Source organism: Convolutriloba macropyga, chromosome 11 (assembly GCF_964194025.1).
Source record: "Convolutriloba macropyga chromosome 11, txConMacr16.3, whole genome shotgun sequence".
Classification (NCBI taxonomy): Eukaryota; Metazoa; Xenacoelomorpha; order Acoela; family Convolutidae; genus Convolutriloba; species Convolutriloba macropyga.
Window position 1 is genome coordinate 46,107,742 of NC_134478.1, and position 21,410 is coordinate 46,129,151.

The following is a 21,410-nucleotide window of genomic DNA, read 5'->3' on the forward strand; positions in this document are numbered from 1 at the left end:
TATAAAAATTTAATCGTGGGTTGTTCCAGCTCTTATTGTTCTGTAAAAACATTTATCAGTGCAAAACACGCATTATGTTGTTCACCACAGGTTGAATACAGGAACTTTCTTCAGGGAGGGAAAAGAAAGTGTTCCGAACCTGCTTTTTAGCGTTGAGCTCAATTTGAGCGCACCTGGGGTCATTTCGAGAGATAAACTACGAGTTCTGACCTCACATTAAAACTTTTTTAAAACTGATCAATGCATTGTGCCCTGGACAATGGTACCATGCCGTTTTAATCAGCTCCTCTCGATCGAGAAAGACCCTGATCAGCAACAACCTGATTGCTACTCCATCTGATCAGAGGCAATTTGGATCGAGTTGGTCTGAACCTAGTTTAACTTGTTCGGGGTTTTACGATCAGAGTCCAATTATTTCTCCAGGCAATTTATCTAGTAAGTATATCAATTATTGCTAACATGTGAAGGTCGCCTTAAAATTTCCCCCTCTCCAGTAGAACATGATCATCTATAATATCTAGAAGTTGTGAATTTATACTATCCGGCGTCGAGGTTTCGAAAAATGTAAGAGTTGCGGTGCAAAATATTTTTCACCCCAAAGCGCCCACATCTTTTAGCGATGAATGCTGTGATGGCGGTGAATTTTTGTAAGGCTTGCGGTTTTTGTCGGTGAAATTTGGATTTTCACTGCATTCAGCGCTATAAAACGCAATTTTTCCAAAAATTTAACCGCAATTCTTACTTAGAGATTTCAAGCGTTGACACATCGGCCGGGAATCTCCGATTTGTAAAATTTAATCTCCAATGATACGAATTTAAATTTACCTGTTCAATATGTTCATAACAATCCTAAATTTTGACAATGGCATACATCAATTGCAACTGCTAGTTTTAAAATTACCATCTGAGGCCAACTACGATAAGCAAAAAAACAAGCATTATTTTGTTCACAAATGCTATCTTAACCCGGGTTTAGTTGTCTGATTAGACCATTTGGGTCGCACACCGGTGGCGTTGTGCGACCCAAATTACATGGTCTGGGAAAATTATTGGGTCGTTCGAAATTCGCACAAATTTTTGGATTGCACGAAAGTCGCACACATTTTGGGTCGCACAATAGTCTGATCAGAGAGATTTGGGTCGCACGATAGTCTGATCAGAGAGATTTGGGTCGCACGATAGTCTGATCAGAGAGATTTGGGTCGCACGATAGTCTGATCAGAGAGATTTGGGTCGCACGATGGTCTGTCTGATCAGAAGGCAAAGTCTGGGAAATGATCTGATCAGAGCGGTGTTGGGTCGCACAACTAAAACATGGGAAACAAAAAACAACTTTGTTCACGAGGGGGGGGGGGGGGGGGGGGGGATTTGAGAGATTTTACTCTTTTTCCAAACCTGTGTGACGGGCATGGCACAAACATTGTCCTCCCGACACATGTCGACATTGAAGGGGTTACTTATTGACATCTGAAATTCCTGGAAAGTTGCTTCCATCAAGACATCCGCCTTTTGATCCAAGTCGTAGGCAGCTATACTACCCATTCCACACGTTGACATCTTAGAGGCGAGAACCGCCTCAGTCGAACAGAGAGGAAGCCGTCCAAAAGGACGCAAAATGATTGTCACATAAAGTTTCAGCAGGGCTATGTTGTTGTAACGGATGTCATCGTCGTAACTAGAATATGAGAACTGTCTAAAAAAGTGTTTCCTCTTTACCCCCATCAAGTAGATTCTGGAACCTCATGTTTTTTTCACACTTTTAAAAATATATGCAGAAATTTTTAACAGATAGTCGCAACTCTTATAATATTATGGAAACCATTGTGATTTAAAAAACAAGCATTATAATTTGATCTCGGTTAATGACTAAAATTTACTTCTTGGGAAAAGAAAACGGGACCTGACCGAAGCAACCTCTGATCAGACCATCTTCAAGCGCATAGCTGCTCATTAAAGGTTTGATCAATAGGGGCTTTGAGTGCACTTCAAGCGCATACTAAGTTTAAAGTGCACAATTGTCTTATCAGAGGTCACCTCTGTCTGAAAAGGTCTGATCAGAAGTGATTTTGGATTGGACCACAAACGAAGTACTCTAGTTGATGTCTCGGCAAAACCATGGGTATATCCAATGTGTCATTACACCCGATTCGAAGCCGAATAATATCAGTTAATTTCTACTGTAAACAGTTGAAGTCCCATTTCGAAAACATATATGTTTGAAAAAGCTTTGCAGGTCTTTACTTTGAGCGAAATAACAACGCAGGACTAAAAATTCAATCTTCATTGTTTCTCTACAAGACAATTGCGATTATTGCACGTTTTTGTCCTTGAAAGATTCCGCTATTAGTATTATTAATGTATGTACAATCAAGTTCAATCAATTTAAAAAGCATCAATAATTAAAATAGAAAGTTCGAAATTTCGAAAAGATGAGTTTATGCTCTTGTTTTTTCCTTTAAAACCAATTGATTGCTCTTGTTGCTGGGAGCCATCTCAAGCGCCGGGAAGGGCTTCTGCTGGCTCTGCTTGCATTTACTTTTTTTCTTGGTGTTCTTGGCTAGCCTCGTAGAGGTTGATTAGTTCGTTGTATTTCAATGCGTGGTAAGATATCAATAATTTTTTTATTCAAAGTAAAAAAAAGTTGTTTATAAAGAAAAAATATTCAAGAAGTAATAAATATTGAGAGTGGGAAAAATAGATAAAAAAATAAATAATCAAATAAAAATTGGCCCGCGCTCCTGTCTGGGAATGAATTACTGAGCCTCATTTGATCAGAGAATTAAAGGGCTGCGCTAGTCCTAAAAAGTGTAATTAGTGTAACTTAGTTCATAAAGACAAGCGTTAAGACGCGTTAAAATAAAATTGAGGGAAGGAAGCGTTTTGAAGAATGAAGTAAAATACAGAAGGAATAATAAGTTAAAAGTGCTATGCTAACCTGAACCTTAAAACCACTGAACCAAAGCGCGCAAAGCGCTGTATTTTGTCGTTAGTTGTATAACCGTAACTTAACTTTGATAAAGATATCAGTCGAGTGATTGTGAAAAATTGAGAACATTTTCTAGGATTAAAATGATGTTAATCGATTAACATTCTTCAGTAGATAAAAGCTGTGTAAATTGCTGTTGTTTTCTTTGTGTTTTTCACAGCTAAGCCCCGAATTTACTAGGTGAGCGGCTGGCTTAGCTGTTCGGTTAGGACGTTGTTGGTTCGACTTTTGCCCCGAATTAACTACGAAAGCGGCTGGCAATAAGTCAATGGATGATGGTTGTTCTGGCTTTTGTACGATATAGAAACTGGTAAAGAACATTAGCAGGACAGATGGTCCAGTGTGCTTTGATAATTGTTTTTTGGACGTTGTCTCTTTTTCTGGATCAGTTCAAGTATTGATTCGATCTTGTTTTCCTTTGACCGTTTCAGGTACTCACTTGCTAATCTAATCTGAAAATCTTTTACTGCAGGTATATTGGCCTCTTCATGGATTTTTTTGACACTGTACCAGCGGGGTTTCCTCATACAAAATCTTAGTGCTCTATTTTGGGTCAGTTGTATGTTGTGGATAATTGAATTAGATTGGTCAATCCAGCAGGCATTCGCATAAGGAAATAGAGGTCAAACCCATGATTTATACAAGGTCAGTAAGCACTCTTCATCAATGTTGATCTGACTGAGCCGCCATAGTTGGTAGATTTTTTTGTTTGCTCTTGCCACCAAACTTTTGCAGTGTTGGTTCCACTTTAGATGTGGGGTAAGGTTTATACCAAGAAATTTGATTGAATTTGCGCCTCCACTTCTTGTACCATTGATAAAAAGGTCTAAACTGGAAACTTTTTTTGACGGATTTTTAAAATGCATAAAATTTATTTTAACTGGATTTATTCTTATCTTCAGTTTTTCGCACCATTTGATCAATTTGTATAGTGAATACTGGAGTTTCTCCTGAATTATTCTACAGGAGCGCGACCTGTAGTAAAGGGCAAAATCATCGGCATAGAAAAATTTGTGGCGGTATATCAGGAATGCCGCTGACATAAACCAGGAAGAGTATTGGTGCATTGACGCTGCCCTGTGGTACTCCAGCTAGTGTCGAAAATGTGCTACCTTTTGAGTTATTAATTTTCACAAAGATGCTTCTCTGAGAGAGAAAAGAGTTGACCCATTTTTTCAGAGGTTTATGCACACCAATTTGTAGCAGTTTATTTTGAAGTCCTAGTCTCCACACTGCATCAAACGCTTTTTCAATATCTAGGCAGACAAATCCGCCGACCATTTCGGACCCTTGAAAAGCTTTTGTTACCTGCTGAGTAAGTTTGAGCAAATTATCATTTGTGCAACGGTTTCTTCTTTACGCACTTTGCATTTCACAGAAGACATCATTTTCTTCACATTGCGCTAGGACAAAATTCTTTACTGCTGTTTCACAAATTTTTGCAATGCAATTGGTTAGGCTGAATAGTCGGTAATTTTCTGCATCTTTTTTGTTTTTTCGGCTGTAGTAACATTTTAAATTGTGACTCTTTCCAAGTAGTTGGAACATGAGAATTGTTTATTGAGCTAGTTATCAGGAGACAAATATATGCTTTGAGGCATTTAGGTAACCTTTTCAGGATGTTATGGCTGATTTTATCTGGTCCTGGACTTGATCTTCTTGTTTTGTTCAAAATTTCTTCATAGTCGTCTACTTTTATAATGCAGTAGTTATTTGGTTCAGTATTTTTGTATTGGAGAAACATTTTTGTCTCGTTTTCGACTTTCTTGAAGTGCTCATTTAGTTCCAGGTTTTCGGATATATGATCTTTCATTGTAACATGTAGAAGAGATTTGAAGATTTCGCATTTCTCAAAGTCTGTTTTCGCTCTGAGTTGTTTATATGAGACCTTGTTCAGTTTCATTTGGTTTTTTGAATCACCACATAAGGCTTCAACTGCTCTCCAAAGACTTTTACTCCCCTTATTTTGAGCACTTGCGATCAATTTTGATTGTTTGATTTTTTCCAATCGTTTCATGGACCACTTTATTTCTCTTTGGAGGAAATTTATTTCTTTTTTCAGGAATTTGTACTGTTCTCCGTTTGTTCTTTTCAGCTCTCTTCTTTTTTTCTTCTTTTCACGGATAAGTTTAGTAGTTTCATGTCCCAAGGGAAATATTTTTTGTTCGACATACAACTTCTGTAGCGAGAATTGAATGATCTGTACAGGTAATTCATTTAGTGGATTTAGTTCTTCTGTTTTTGGATAGACTGGTAGATATAGCACAGAGTTTTTGTAATCTTGCCTGACAGTCTGGTTGAATTTTTTGAAGTTGAATTTTGCCTTCAAATCGAATTTGCTCTGAGCCATTATATTCAATGTAGTAATGGTTGAGCATTGGTCACTACCAAAGTCATCGGAAACACAAAATGTGTCAAAACAATTTGAAAACTGATTGATCGGCGAAATGTAGATCAAGCATATTTCGACATTCTCCTTGATATGATTGATATGTGTGGTAACCGTTATTTAAAAGCTTGAATTTTCCAGTTTTAATAGTTTCGATTATTTATCACCATTTTCAGTGTTATATGTGCAATTCAGCTCTTGATGCGGAGCGTTGAAATCTCCACAGATAAAAACGTTCTTCATTTCAGTTTCAAAAATTTCTGATAGATTCAAATCGCGACCTGGTGAGTTGTAAAGTGCTATGACCCAGAGATGACCTATAACAGGTACTTCAAAGCATGCTTTTATTCGAAAATTTTTCCTCGCTCGTTTCTATCAAACGTTCCTGGTTTAACTTCTATTATTGTTGTTGCCTTCTTTGCTAAAATGATTGAGCCATGTGACCTGCTTGCTCTCGTTTCCGTAATTACGATATAATTATCGGTTAGATTTTTTTTTGCCAGCTCGTGACTTCATTCAGGCACACAATATATATATATCTTTTTCCTTCAAAATTACGAGAAGATCTAATATTTTGTTGGATAAGCCTCGGCAGTTCCCTTGCAATATTTTAATTTTATCCATCTTGGCTGAATTGATGGCTATTTGTTGAAATTTGTTGCGTTGCAACATTCGTGAAATTGTTGTTAGCTTTTTGATGCTATCGTGAACTTTTTGACCTTCAATTTTATCACCGAAAATTTTGTATTGAAGGTTGAACGGATTTTGCTGAGTACTTCAGCAGCCAGAACACTTATGTTTATTGCCGAGACAGTTGAGTTTGTTTGTAGCATTTCAGTTTGTCTTTTTGCCACTGCTGAGTACTTGATATCTTGTTTTCGCTTTGTCGCTTCAACAACTGCATTTTGATAGGAGGAGCATCCTTTGTACACAGATGCGTGCTATCCACCACAATTTGCCTATCTGGCATTTTCTTTTGGTTCGGCGCATTCTTTTACTGTGTGCTGGCCTGAGCATCGCAGGCAACGCTGCTTGTTTTTACACACAATGACGGAGTGCCCATTTTTCTGACACTTGAAGCATTGTTTAACATGTGGCGGCTCTTTGCTTGGTTCACATCTGTAGATTAGCCAACCAATCTTTACACCTTGCTTTTGTGCTGCTAAAACATTATTTGTTGAATCTGTTATTACTCTGATAAGCTTTGTAGTTTTGCAACTTGCTAGGCTTATAATCCTTGACACTTTTACTATATTCATTCCGTTATTGCTCGAGAGTTCCTCTTTTATTTCATTTTCTTGGATGCTGTGATGCACATTGACTATAACAAAGCTTGGTTTGGACTTGGCTTTTGGCAGTTTATTTCTCTTGTTCACATTAGCGTTAGAGAATACTTGTTGCAGGTTTGTATTTGCGATAAGACTATCTCTGGAGGCTTTGTTTTCCGGTTGGATAAAGAAGTCGGAAGAGTTTGGCAATTCTCTAATTCGTTGTATTTTCAATTGTGGGAATTTTGTCTTCATAGCTCGGGCAAATTGCACTTGAGTTGGTCTCGGTTGATTGTTATAACTATTGGTCTAACTGTCTCTGGTATCGAATTCCTCTCGTTTTGGTTTCAAAAACGCATAATTTGAAACGCATATTTGTTTTGATTTTGAATAAAGTCTTGTTCATCCTAAGAAGTATCATCAGCGGTTGCTCTTGCTTCTGATATTAGAGCGCTCAGTTGGCTCATTTTGGCCAGGGCCCCACTGAGGGCTATCGCTTAGCGGAACGACGAAGATAAAAATTTGAAACAACTAGAGCCTTAAAGCGTAGAGACTAAGTGAACAAAGCCAATTAAAAGTCAAGATTTAAAAAAGCAACTTTAAGTGAAAAATCTCTTTCTATAAAAGACTCACTCCCAAAGGACATTCCTACACAAAGTGGAGTACTTGCTTGTGGTTTTCCTATCACACTTTGAGGTACTGATCCAAAAGTGACATTAATAGCGGTTTAACCATCATGGACGACAATTAGGCTAACAATTTTTTATCCTTGAAAGATTCCGTCAAAAGATTTTCCTTCTAACAACTTGGTCTCCGCATGTCGGGATAAAATGAATACGTACAAAATGGCCTTCTAAGTAATTAGTTGGGAAATAGTTTTGAAGTCCAAAAAATGCGAAATTTTCGCAACTGTCCCTTATCGACAACCTTGAAATGTATTACCGAGAAAATTGAAAGGAATAATTTATATCATTAGATAGAGAAATTTTGTGCATTATATCAAAACTTTCGCTTAGATTTTCCGTTCTAAATGCACCCTACGTATTATTTCTGAGAACCGATTTCCCACTAAGAATAACCTCTGAAATTGCTCAAAACTGTTCGCTTAGAATAATAAATTTCGGTTTTTTGAACGAATTGAATCGGCGACCAATTTCAGACTAAGACCTGTCAAAAGAATGTTGCTAGATTAGTTCGCTTTTGCCTTGATGTGTTCCAAGACAGTTGTCTTATCGTCGTTTGCTTATGGAATGAACATTATCGAAATAGTGTTTTATCACCTTTATTTTGCCCCGCGACTGAACCACGCTGGCAATTCAGCGCGTACTTCCATATAATAGTGCACGAAACTCGATAGACTTTTGCAAATTTGAATGCAAAATGAAGAAAAAGTTGTCCTTAAAACCTTAGCCTTTCATGCGTATTCGAATTACGTTTTTACCCTTCAGTTCATTCAGGTCATTCCGATCACCATCCCCCACCCTTTTTTCCACGAACCGGCTGAAGTGGGAATTCCAATTCATTCGTCTAGCAACTCGTTTTGTAAACTTGGTTGCTAAAGCTGATATCTTCAATTTGCTCCAGCGCATGTGACCGACTTTCGCTCCAAGATTTCAATCAAGAAACCTATCTGGAATCATGGAAAGGGGTTTGATTACCTGAACAGCACCAATTGCACAGCTCCAGACTGCGTGTTAGCAGCTGTTCATATTTGCAAGGGGACTATGCCACTCATTTGGTGAAATTGAGCTACAAACCCGATTTGATGATGACCGATTACCTGTCGAATGCATTCAAATATATAATCTCAAATTATCAGTTGACGAGCACTGGTGTCAACCGAGTGTTCGATCTTCACAAAAAGAGAAAAAACTGTAAGACTCATCCAAAAAAACTTGTGATGCTTTAAATTGATTTATTCGGCAAATCTAGTGCCCTCCATTACCCCAAAAAGGCTGATTTGTTTGACTAACGGTCACCGATAACCCAACCCATACACATTTTTTGTAGAAAAACATCAATTTTGAAAACTTTTGGTCAAAATTAGAATTGACCAAATTGGGGTTAAGTTTGATACTTTAAAAGGGTACATCCTATTACACTTTTAAGAGAAGCGAAAAAAGTTTGAAACAATTGACCAAAATTGAGAAAATTTTGCAATAGTTTATATAAAGCGTTGATGAATTGCGGATCAAGCATTTGTATAAAAAAGGAGTAAAATATACAGAGTTTGGTCAAGATTTTCATTTTTTTGGAAAAAAAAATCAGATAACTGATTTTTTTGCAGATAGGCGCTCAGTCTTTGAAAGTCGTGAAAATTGTTCATTTAACATCAAGGTTCGGAGTTTGAGCAAAGCTCACTTCAGTTATGTAGTAAAAACACATTATATGGTTTTTATATTAGCTGCCAGCTCACTGCATCACGCCATGAAAACTTTGCCTCAAGCGTTAGTAGACCATTAAAAAAAGGAATTTATACATTATCGGGTCTTAATTAATTACCGAGTTTTAATCCTAACGCTTTGAAAGTCCGAAAAAACGCGCAATTTTAATTAAGTCACTTCTTTCGTGATAAAAAAAGCTAGTTATATGGCATGGTGTACTGAACAATTCGCTTTCACGTCGTCGAAGCAACAACAAGAAGCCTTTAACACCTTTGCAGCTTATTGCAGTGCTAAAAAAGTATAAGGAGCGTAAAGAAGCTACAGTGTACTGCCCCAGAGAGGGAACACCTGATATTTACAATCAACTCAAGCGTAGTACTCTTGTTACCATCCATATATGGTAATACATTGTGTCTGGGCGTAAACAGAAAGGTCCCATTTTACTTAAAGAGCTCAGAGCGTTACATCAGAAGCCTGCGCTTGAGTTGAAAACACTCACTATAGTGTTAGCACATAAGAACAACCTCCAGTCCTTGATAACACGCTCCCGACCAAAAAAACTTTCTAAGCGTCGTCGTAAAACGCTTCGCACCCGTCATGCGTTCGAGGAGGCGGAACTCACTCAAGCCTTTGATAACCTGAATGTCACTTAGTCTTGCGTTGTTGAGGGAGTCTACCCGCTTAATGACGGTGTGACTTAGTTTACTCACGAGTTACGGGTTAGTTTGTGGTAGATTCTCTCCAATAGCGCTTTACTAAACGTTTCGTTCTCCCCATTTTTTGAGTTATTCACTACCGTCCATTTTCCGCAGGTTATCTGGTTTCATTTTTCCGTTCCCGTTTTTTCGCTTCCGTGTCGCCGTGTTTTTTTCTATCCCCCGTTTATCTGTTGTATGATGTAGTATGTTGAGTTTTTGCTGTAGTAAATTTTTTTTCTGCTAGCATGCTGGCTGGTTGTTTGCTCTCCTTCCCTGCTAAGGTGTGACTTAAGTTCATTCTGGAGTTACGGTTGGTTTGTTTCGTGACTTTCACCACACCTTTTGCGAGCAATTTGTTTTAGCTTGATTAAAATTGGTAGTATGCACTTTTTTTGTCTGAGTATAGTGATTTGCTAGGGTGTGATTTACGTTTGTTTTCGAGTTACGGTTAGTGAAATTCCTGACATTTTCGACTTTTGTTTATACTACTTCGTTGTCGTAAATTGTATTTGATGTTTGTCGATAAATCCCCATAATTTCTTGTGCTAGTCTACCTGGCAGTAGCTTCTCTCCCTCTTTCCAGGGTGTGACTTAATTTTATTTTGGAGTTACGGCAAATTTTGTTTGGTTGAGTTTGTTGCTGTGGTCTGCAAGCATTGTTATTCCCGCCTTCTCCCTCGTGGCTTACCGTCTCCTTCTCGTGCCATCCCGGTTTTCCGTCCCGTCACCCGCTACCCGCTCGACTTTTCCGTCTCGTCCGTACAGTTTTCCCGTTTTGTCGGGCGCCCTCCGCCCGATGTTTCATTTTTGCCCGTACCGTTTTCCCGCTTAGTCCCGCGCCGTCCACCCAACGTTTCCACTCCGCTCGTGCCAATTTCCAGCTTCTTTGCGCGCTAATTGCCCTACGCTCCCGTTTGTCCGTCCAGTTTCCCGTTGCGTCGTGCGTTACTCTTTCGGCGTCTCTTCCCGTCCGTCCCGTCTCCCGTTCTGTCCCTTGTAGCGCTTTCTGCGCTCACCGTTCTTTCTTTTTTTCGCCGGGTACTACTGTACCTACAGTACTGAACAACTTTGCTCTTTGGTTGTTTGCTAGGCAAACCGTCACACTAGGGTTCGGTTTAACCCATTTGTGTTGTGTTGTTGTATGTAAGCGATTGTACTTTTGTAAAAGTACCAAATTAAAATTTTGGTTCCTGTTTCGATAAGATCATGACAACATTGGAGGACAAATTCAGCAAAATTTATAGTGCAAGCGCAAACTTAGAGCCTGATTTTAATAACATCTATGGTGAAATTAACAATGCTGTGAATAAGCAAGAAAGGAATGTTAAGATCGAACGTCTGATTGTGAAGTGCAAGGATGCCTCTACTAGAGTAGTTGATAAGAATGAAGAGCTCTTTGATCTGGCACAAAAGACTGAAGATCCAGATGCTGCCTGTATGAACCTTGAAAAATGGTTAGAGGCTGTAACTAAGAAAACTGACGAGTTCATTGCTGCTGCTCGAGGGTACATTAATTCGGTCCAAGACAAAGAGACAGCAGAGCAGTATACCTCTCACCATTCAAGATCGGGTTCACACATGACCTCCTCAAAAAGATCAAGTCAGCGTCACCGAGACTTTGAAATATCAAGACTTAAAAGGGAGGAACTTGAGAAACAACATGAGGCAGAACTGTGCATTGCCAGACAGCGACTTGAAATTAAAACACTATCGCAATTGCGAACATTGAAAATACAGCCGCTCGAGGAAGAACATCGCAAGCAAGTAGCTGCTGCAGCTCTTGAGCAAACTGAGTTGATGACAAAACCATCAAGAAACGGGTCTAGTGCAGGCAAAACCAACGAGCACTTTAAAGAAAGAAGTTCAGTCAAGAGCAAGAAACTTGTTCAAGATTGGGTAAATTCGTAACTGGTCGAGAACATAGCAGATGCTGCAAATGAACCGAGTTTGCATTTTTCTGGTTCTATCGCCCAATCCAACTAAGCAATAATCCCACGTCCTTCTTCAACTCAACCTCTGAACTCACAACCTAATCTCAATATACATGGTCAAGTTGAGGCCAACATCAACCTCCATGTCAATGAGCCGCAAGAACCAAGTAGTAGAACCAATGTAACCAATAAAGCACATAATGCAAAAAACATCATGCAAGAGCAGCAACAACCTCAAAATACGCCTCCATCACCACCAACAAATTTTGTTACGCCAACTCAACTCAGCGCCCCAAAAACAGCCCGACAACTGTCTCAAGCAACAATGCACCTCGATGGTTTACAGTTAGATTACCAATTCCCTCACAGGTCGAGCATGCCGGGACAGTTGAATTTAGTAAGCCCTCCGCATTCACCAGCTTCAAATGCACTCACTAATGCTCCGCTAGCACCTAATCCACCACAAACACACATAAATGTACCCTCCCTCCCACCCCCGTTCTAAACTCCGTACCACCGCATTCCCCGTTAATCTCATCAGCCTTACGCTTTGCTCCTTCGCCGGCACAAGCACTCCCACTACACGCCAATAACCTAGTGGCGAATAATTTCAACCTGTAATTCCTTTCTCCGCCTTCACCATTCATTTCCTCCGCAAACGTTTTTGTGCCACAATTATTTCATACAACGCCGCCACAAAACAGGTACCAGCCCCAAATTTTTGTCCTCATAACCCACGTAGCCGCTGCTCCTCCGGATCCAAACGACTGGCGTTTTTCCGCTACAGTCCCATGCATTACCACCTGTATAGGTACATCTGTAAATTTAGACACCGTACAACCGGCCCCGTTAATTAAACTTCATTTCCCTACATAGCTCCCGTCCTCCCTTCATGTACAAGCAGCAGTAGCAGGGTCTCAAAATTACGTAACATCAGACTTCTTGCAAGCGAATCCATTTAGTTCTACCACAGGAACCACCCCCACTTTTTTCACACCGATCATTCCGCCAACTTATGGAGCTACCGTTCCGAACCCGTTCACAGGAACCATCCCCACTTTTTTCACTCCGATCATTCCGCCAACTTATGGAGCTACCGTTCCGAACCCGTTGTGTTGGGGTGGCCCGCCGCATCCCACACCTTCGGCTCCTTCTTTGGACTCCGCGGATTTGATAGAGCAGTTGGCCGACGCAATCACTTGTAAGAAGAACGAACCACTGCCTGAGTGGAAGTTGTCATAGTACAATGGTGATCCCCTGCAGCGGCATGAATGGTGCGGACAATTTAAAAGCGCCATAGACTCATAGTCCTTGACTGATGATGTCAAGTTAACATAATTAAAAACTCTTGTAACTGGAAAAGCTAAATCCGCTATCGCTGCGTTCGCATACTGTGGTGTAATGTATAAGCACGCACTTAATACACTCGAACGTAAGTTTGGCCAACCACAGGCAGTGGTCAGTGCACACTTAGACAAACGCAGCTCTTTTCCTCCACTAAAGATGCACAATAGTGACAACATCATAAACTATTCTGCAATAATTTCAAGTCTTGTTGGGGTATTTAAATGACTTTCATATGACTCAGACCTTAAAAGCACCTCACTTCTTAACACGGCTGTGCAAAAACTGCCACCCAATCTGAAAGAGTCTTGGTCACTCTTCACAGTGAAGAAACATTGGGTTAAGCCAACACTCCTTGCCTTCAACGATTGGTTGAAGGAGAAGGCCGAGGCACATGACTTAATGAAACAAACTTCATCAAAGGCAAGAACTGGAGATAACACTAACTCAGTAGTCAAGACGAAAGTTGCCTCAAGAACTTTTGCTGCTAATACACAAACTAAGGGCACTCTAAGACCAGCCTCAATATCGGTAACGCCTCCTACCCCTCGATGCATTGTGTGTGTAAAGGTAACCACCGCATCTGGGAATGTCGGGTATTTAAAGAAAAGTCTCCCACTCAGCGAGCAAAGTTAGTGGCCTAAGCAAAACTGTGCTTCTCATGTTTGAGAGAAAAGCTATAACCAAATCCTAGGAAATGAGGGAAGGACAGATGTAACAGCTCCCACAATACACTTCTCCATGGAGCTGAGAGGGTTTATCCATCAAAATACACTTCATCCAACAATAGTAATTCTGATGCTGGCGCAAATCAAAGTAAAGTTTCAGGTGTCCAATCATCGAGTAAGACCACTACTTTGTCATCTGTGAGTAATGTGAAAGGCCTCTTTCAGGTGACTGAAATACAGTTGACGAGATCTTCTGGTAAGGATGCCACGACTTTATTTTTGTGCGACACAGCTTGCAATAACTCTTGGGTGTCCAATGATCTTGCAAATAGACTTGGTTAGCACGGTACAGCTTTGAAACTAACAGTCAAGGGTACAAATAGAGAGAAGATTGTAGACACTAAGTTAGTTGAACTAACTACTACACCACGCGACAACCAAGCATTTTAACCATTTAAAGTCAGTTCTTACGTAAAAGAAGATTTAAACCTAGGCGCCGACGTGATCAACACTAAAGCTCTTCAAGAAACTTACCCGCACCTAGCAGTTCTAGACCCAGTTACAAATTGCTATGGAGTGGTGAGAAGTAATCCTGCCTAACAATTACTTCTCAGCGCTGGTTCAATTAAAATCTTTGGAAAAGCGGCTGACGAAAAGACAAGACTTTAAGGGAGAAATACTCGAATACCATCAAAGAAGACTGAGACAAGGGCCATGTAGTAAGGGTTAAAGATGATTATAAGGTGGAAAGTCGCTCGGATCGGGAGTGGTACCTGCCACACCACCCGGTTGTTAATCCGCACAAGCCAGGCAAGGTTCGTAGGGTACTAAACGGAGCAACTAAATTCCATGGCGCATTTCTTAATAGGTCATTACTCACCGGACATGGTTTACTACAAAACCTAATCTATGAACTCCTACGGTTCAAACAACATCCGTTTCCCATATCCGCCGACATCGAGGGAATGTTCCTCCAAGTTGGAGTGTTACCATGTGATCAGCCATCATTGCGCGTTGTGGTACACCAGTATACACGCCACATCTTTGGGGCAAAAGATTCAACCACCTGCGCCAACTACGCACTTCAAAGCACGGCAAGTGATAATGCTAAGGAGTACGCAGAAGCTGCGAAAGCCGTCCTTGAGAACTTCTATATGGAAAATTACTTAGACAGTGGAATTCCCCGAGAGGGACCTCCCTAGGTTGAAGGAACTGGTACATCTTCTCCATCTAGGTGGGTTCATTCTTACTAAGTTTGTAAGCAATGTAACAGATCTGGCCGACAGAATTGATGGGTCTGCTCAATCCACTGAACCGAAGGTCATCATTTCATCCAAGGAAGAATCAATGCACGTGCTTGGGCTTAAGCGGGATCACAACAATGATACTCTTGTTGTGAGTAGGGGTACTAACAGCACCATCACAAAAAGTTTAACACAGCGCTTGTTCTTAAGTCTTGTGTCAAAGTCGACAACCCAATCCGTCTTGTCGCACCGTTTACTGTTGGTGCTCGGTTAATCTTGAAAGACATTTGGCGTTTCAATGGACAAAGTTGGGATGACGAGTTACCTAAAGATGCCGTTGACAGATTCCTTGCCTGGTGTTTTGAACTGCCGCGGTTAGCTGAGATCACTATACCAAGAAGTTACTTTTCAGGATCATTCCAACATCTTGAACTCCCCATGTTTGGTGATAGCTCGCAAGACGTATTCAGTGCAGTAGGTTTTCTTAGGACTCAAGTAACTTGCATTTCCGGGGAGATTACAACAGAGCTGGCGTTTGTCCTGGGCGAGGCCCGTGTTGCACCTATGAAGGTAATGACAGTCCCTAAGTTAGAATTACAAGCCGCTCTCCTCACTACCCGTTTAAAAAGGGAAATCTGTCAAGCATTAACGGTTACTGTGGATAAAGTCTTCGTGTGGACAGATAGTACCATCGTCTTGCAGTGGATAAATTCAACAAATAAACACCCCATCTTCAATGCAAATCGGGTTAGTGAATTTCTGGAGAACACCAGCGTTGACCAATGGAACCAAGTCTCCACTTGTGACAATCCGGCAGATGCTAGCAAGCGTTTTATGTCCGCTGAAGTTTTGCAATCCAGTAGCTGCGTGAGGAGTCCTGACTTCTTGAGAACTAAGCAATTACCTTTCGTACCAAAAACTGACGTCGTTGATAACATCAATCTTGGCGTGGTAACCAGGGAACAAGACGATGACTCCATCTCATCTTTAGCCGCATCTGTAACAAAGCACCTTAAGGAACAAAGCATTAAAGTAATCCCGTTTGATATGTTTCAGTTCTCATCAAAAACTACTTCGTGTCACCGCATATATGCTCCAACTTTTACCATCTCACGAAAGGTACCGTTCCGTAGACGGCAGCATAATGCATCTTGTTGAGCTTGACGAAGCCGAGCGTCATCTCCGGTACTTAGTTCAAGGAGAGTCTTTCAATACCGAACGAAGATCAAGAATCTTCTTGAAAACCAAAAACGTTAAGAGGAGCAGACACATTGCTCAGTTTACTCCGTTTATTGGGCCTCATGGTCGCATCCGTTCTTCTGGTCGACTCCGACGGCTAGTGGAAATTGACTTTGACATTAAGCATCCTATCTTGCTGGATGCGCGTCATACTTTTGTTAAACTGTTCCTGCGGCATACTCATCTGAAGAACCATCATCAGGGCATTGATTACTTACGGTCAAAGGTACAGAAACATTATGCCAACCTTAAACTACGTTCCACCCTGCGTTCCATCAAATCGAACTGCGTCTTGTGTAGAAAGTTCCGTGCAGCAACCATTCATACGATCATGGCAGACCTCCCAAAGTAGAGATTCGCATACCAGTCTCTTCCCTTTACCAAGACCGAGGTTGATTACTTTGGCCCCTTCTACGTCACCGTTCGTCGGACCACGGAGAAGAGTTGGGGATTTCTCTTCACTTGTCTGACTACTCGTGCAGTCCATGTTGAAGTCGTTCCGTCCATGGACACTAGTTCCTGTGTAATGGGAGTGGAGCGGTTGGTCTCCCGTCGGGGTATGCCCGCTATGATTTGGTCAGATAATGGTACGAACATTATCGTAGCGGAGAAAGAGCTCCGTGAATGTAATGAAAAATGGAACACGCTCAACATCGCAGCGGAACTTGCACACAGGGCATTAAGTGGAGGTTCAATCCACCCAGTGTGCCACATCAAGGTGGTGTCTGGGAGAGGATAGTTCATAGTTTTGAAAGGGTACCGCACACTATCCTCGGTACGCGTCGCCTCACAGCTGAGGTCTTGAACACTACTTTTTGTCTCGTTGAACACGCACTAAACGCACGTCCGTTAGCGCCCATAAGCGCCGACCCCTCTGACCCAGGCGCAATAACACCTAATCATTTTCTACTCGGTAACCAAGCAACCGGAATTCTATTTATTGTTGGTGTCGACGAGTTCGATCATCGTAAGCGGTACGCCCGTGCACAGTCCTACACCAATGCAATTTGGGCACGTTGGCTTAAGAAGTATGTGCCTGGATGAACCGTAGATCTAAGTGGCAGACGCCTGCCGAGCAGCACATCATGGTCAGTGATTTAGTTTGGGTCGTTGAGGAAAGCAACCCTAGGGTTTATTATCCAAATGCTCGGATTGAAGAACTCCGTTACGGCTCCGACAGTGTCGCCGGCTCCACCGTCGTACGCACGTCGTCCTGATCGCTCGTCTGCCCACTCGTTAAGCTTGTACCGATCCTCCCAACATTTTCTTCCGGGCCGGAGGATGTTACCGAGCAAATTCAAAGGAATAATTTATATCATTAGATAGAGAATTTTTCTGCGTATTATATCAAAACTTTCGCTTAGATTTTCCGTTCTTAATGCAACTTACGTATTATTTCTGAGGAATTCCAAAACCGATTTCCGACTAAGAATAACTTCTGAAATGGCTCAAAACTGTTCGCTTAGCATAATAATTTTCGGTTTTAATCGGCGACCGATTTCAGACTAACACCTGTCAAAAGAATGTTGCTTGATTTGCCGTTTTTATTGTAGTTTGCTTTTTATCCCTGATGTGATGATTGCAGTTGGCCTTAGCCTCATGATGTCAACGACTATAGTTACAAAAAACGTTGCCTAGTGAATTTAAAAGCGTTACGAATTAAATCTACCAGGAAAGACTGTTCTTATCAGCTTTAAAATGAACACAACAATTTAGTGCTCCAAGCATTGAAAATGAGCCATATCGTAAGAAAGTTTGATGACGAAAAAGTTGCAACATATTGCCAATAACGTTTATGCTTCATTCTTTTTTCAAGTACACAAAAGGACGCACAAATGATGTGAAAACATTTAATATTTCGAGAAGTCCGAAAACTGTCTTCAAATTTAATACTTGCACCGATCTGAAAAAGCACAAAATTGTTGTACTGTTTAAAACCATTATTTTTGGTCATTTTGAAACACGTACAATCAAAATTCTGTGGGCCTCAATTTGAATCGTTAATCTCCAAAAATTATGGTCAAAAAGAATCCATAATAATAAGTAAAACTCGTTCCATTTTTTCACACATTTAGCAAACTTTACGTAACCAAAACTCAAAAAATTTTGAACTAATTTCCGTTACGTTTGTAACTACAGAAATGAGAGCAAACTTTTCAATATTAATCAAATATTAGAATTTCAATTTTCAATTGATTCAATTTTGAAATTGAATAATTATCAAATTTTAATTGAAAATTAGCATTATAATTGAGACTTTTCGGAAAGAAATCCAGATCATCCATAGATGCTGGATCGTCTTTACATTGAAAAATAGGAACAAGGCAACAAGGCTTGTAGTCTAATTTCCACAATACTTAAATCGGCCATTTTTGGAAATAATTAAACAATTTCCCTTCAGTATAGTCAATATTTTGAACGATACGCCAGTCCGTAAAATTTTAACATATCATAACATAAATTGATAAAATACTTGGTCAAAAATGACTGTGATGACTAAGGTATACGCCTGTTGTGCCACGATACATCCTTAAAATTTGACATCTCCTGGAAAAAGTCAAAAACTCAAAAATTTGCCCCTCTTCTCAGCTGCGGCTTTAAGGAACTTTATCGAATATTTGCATTCAACTTTGGCTTTGTAGATGGAGATTATAACGGGTTGATCTGAAGACAAATTTGGCCTGATTACAAAGTTGATCTGATTGTTATAACAATCCCAGCATTTTTATTGGCGGTGGGGGGGGGGGGGGTTTGGCGGTGCTGCTGGTAGTGGTGGTGATGATGGTGGTGTTGGATTTATTATGTTTCAATGATCAAAAACCTTCCAACCACCCCAGGTATATTCTATTCTTTTCTTTCGCAATCAAACACTCCACCCCACCCCCCCCCCCCCCCCGGGTCGATCTATTCTGTTTCAATCTCAAGTGCACCTCCCTGGACACACAGTTCTTGAGTTGTTCCATTAACGTGTCTTTACGTCTTACGACGCCAGCTTTCACGCGATTTCGCCATGCTCAGTTTTTTGGTTTAATTAAAAATTTCAGTTTCACGTGAATTTTGTCGGATCATGATAAAAATGAAGTTTTAATCTATCATTTACAACATCATGATTTACAATTTTTTTCTGAATTTGCCATGATCATGAATGCGTATAAATAAACTGCAAATATTGATTCAAAACTGATTAGCATTTTCTGAGTTAAAATGGGAATGTAAAGATTCAGCTCTGAAATGTCCTGGGACTATAGGCCTCGGGTACTACTTTAGGTACTCGAACTGATCGATCCTGTTTTGTCACTAAACTCTTTCGAGCTTCATTTGAGTTCTATTTAGGTGTCACAAATCAAAACTTCTGTTTGACCAAAGCAAGCACCTTGACATTAAAATTATTATTGTTCAGAGTCATAAACGGCTTTGGTTGTCAAAATGAATTAGATCCAACAATAGGATGAAGAATTAAGAAAAATTTGGTGGAGACCTTGAAAAGCATGTTGTGGTTCTTGGAAAGTCTAAAATGATAAATGGACTTGGCGCTCCCCGATTTTGTGGGCTCGATCACAGCAGATAGCAATACTTTTCCTTGTTCTTTTTAATTTAACATAATATTTTCAGTTTTTGGACCCATTTTGATTTTACTAACCTAATGAGAGGTGAGGCGAACTATTCATTGGATTTTTAAAATACAATTATGAGGTTGCAAAAATTATGGGTCCTCATAGCCTAACCTAGAGGGAGGGGGGGGGGGGGAGGAGTTCAAGTAATGTATTCTTACCGTGGCGCGATGATCCGTCTTTGAACACTGAAAAGATCTCTGTGTTGAATTTGAGATATCGCTTGAGTATAGTCGCGATATTGCACAAGAATCTCTTCAGCTAAAACATCAATCGCTTTTTTCGAGTACTTACAATTATACACCAAATCGGTTACTTCACCATTTGTCAGCGGTCTATTCCACAAATCACAATAGGAGAAGCGATTGTCCAAAAAAATTCTTTAAATGAACAAATGACAGCAGAGCTAATTACTAAATTTCGACGAGTCGAGTTTTCACATTAATTTATTACGAAAATATGCGGTGAGCTGAAAAAAGTTTTTGACCTCTATAATCAATTTTTTCCGTTTGTGACCAGCCCCTCAAGCGTAGTGACCAGCATATGATTTGCACCCTCAAGCGTACAAGACATACTTTTACATAATGAAGTACTATATAAAATAATGGCACATTCTCACAAATAGAAGTGAAAAACATCAACCGCATAAACAGGCAAATTAACTGGGGAATAAAAGTTTGTTATTTTCGTCAAAAATTTGACCACTCCATTGATCTTCTCATTAAGGATCGTATCCTGCCAGTCGAAGTGTTTAATTCAAAAGTTAGCCTAATGAAGCTACAAACAGACATAAGACAATGGGAAACATCCGAAAATTTTAAAATGTTTTCTAGTCGCCATAACGCTAGACAGAACAAGAGAACAAATCAAAATATTATAAAAACGAAAACGAAAACGAAGATTGTAATAAATCCTTAATCTTGAAAAGCGCTCAAAAATGGAACAAATTGCCCTCATCAATAAGAACTTTTAACAGTAAAACTTGCTTTAAAAATGTTTTAACCGAGTTTTTGCTCGATCAACACAAGAAAGTACCCGTTAATAGACAAATAGGAGCAATCAAATCCTATTTTTACCTATTAAAACGAACAGCCACAATTTGAAGATTATTGTATTAATAACAATGCTGATTAATTTACTTAACATTTTAGAGCATGTAGATATTTAACTTAGGGTTATAGTCTGAGTAGTTTACATGTTTAAAAAAAAGAAGAAATGGCAATTATGTTAATATTTTTGACCTGAATGAGATGACTTTTGCAATGGATTTTTTCTAAACGGCTATAATAATATAATAACTGATGGGTGAAAACTACTGGGGGGGGGCAAAAGGATGAGATCGGCATAATGTTAAATTTTTAACTTGAATGAGAAGAACTTTTCCACAAAGCTGTCCAATTTGTTGCACATAATTGGGAAAAGTAGAGGCAACAAAATTGTAGAAAGCTTTTCGCAAACAGTCCATTAGATCATGGGACAGTTGAGCATATTCAATTAGTTTGTAGTTCATTCATAGAAGCGATATGAAAAATATAAGTATTTAATGAAAACAAGCTTTTATCTTCATCTCTCGAGTAGATAAAAGAGAGTCTGAATCAATCGGTAATAGGCAATTCTAGATGAAAGTCGTATATCATTTTTCAGTACT

At 39.9% G+C, this 21,410-nt stretch overlaps 1 protein-coding gene across 1 annotated transcript in view; it reads right to left on the bottom strand.

Moving 5' to 3' along the window:
- LOC142349145 (tryptase-like) overlaps nucleotides 1–21,410 on the bottom strand; it is a 31,595-nt gene that overhangs the window by 3,106 nt on the left and 7,079 nt on the right. The window contains exons 4-5 of the mRNA XM_075400560.1: nucleotides 19,924–20,023; nucleotides 1,396–1,675 (exon numbers count right to left, since the gene is read on the bottom strand). Coding sequence (XP_075256675.1) covers nucleotides 1,396–1,675; nucleotides 19,924–20,023 — 380 coding nt within the window. The remainder of the gene's footprint in view (nucleotides 1–1,395; nucleotides 1,676–19,923; nucleotides 20,024–21,410) is intronic.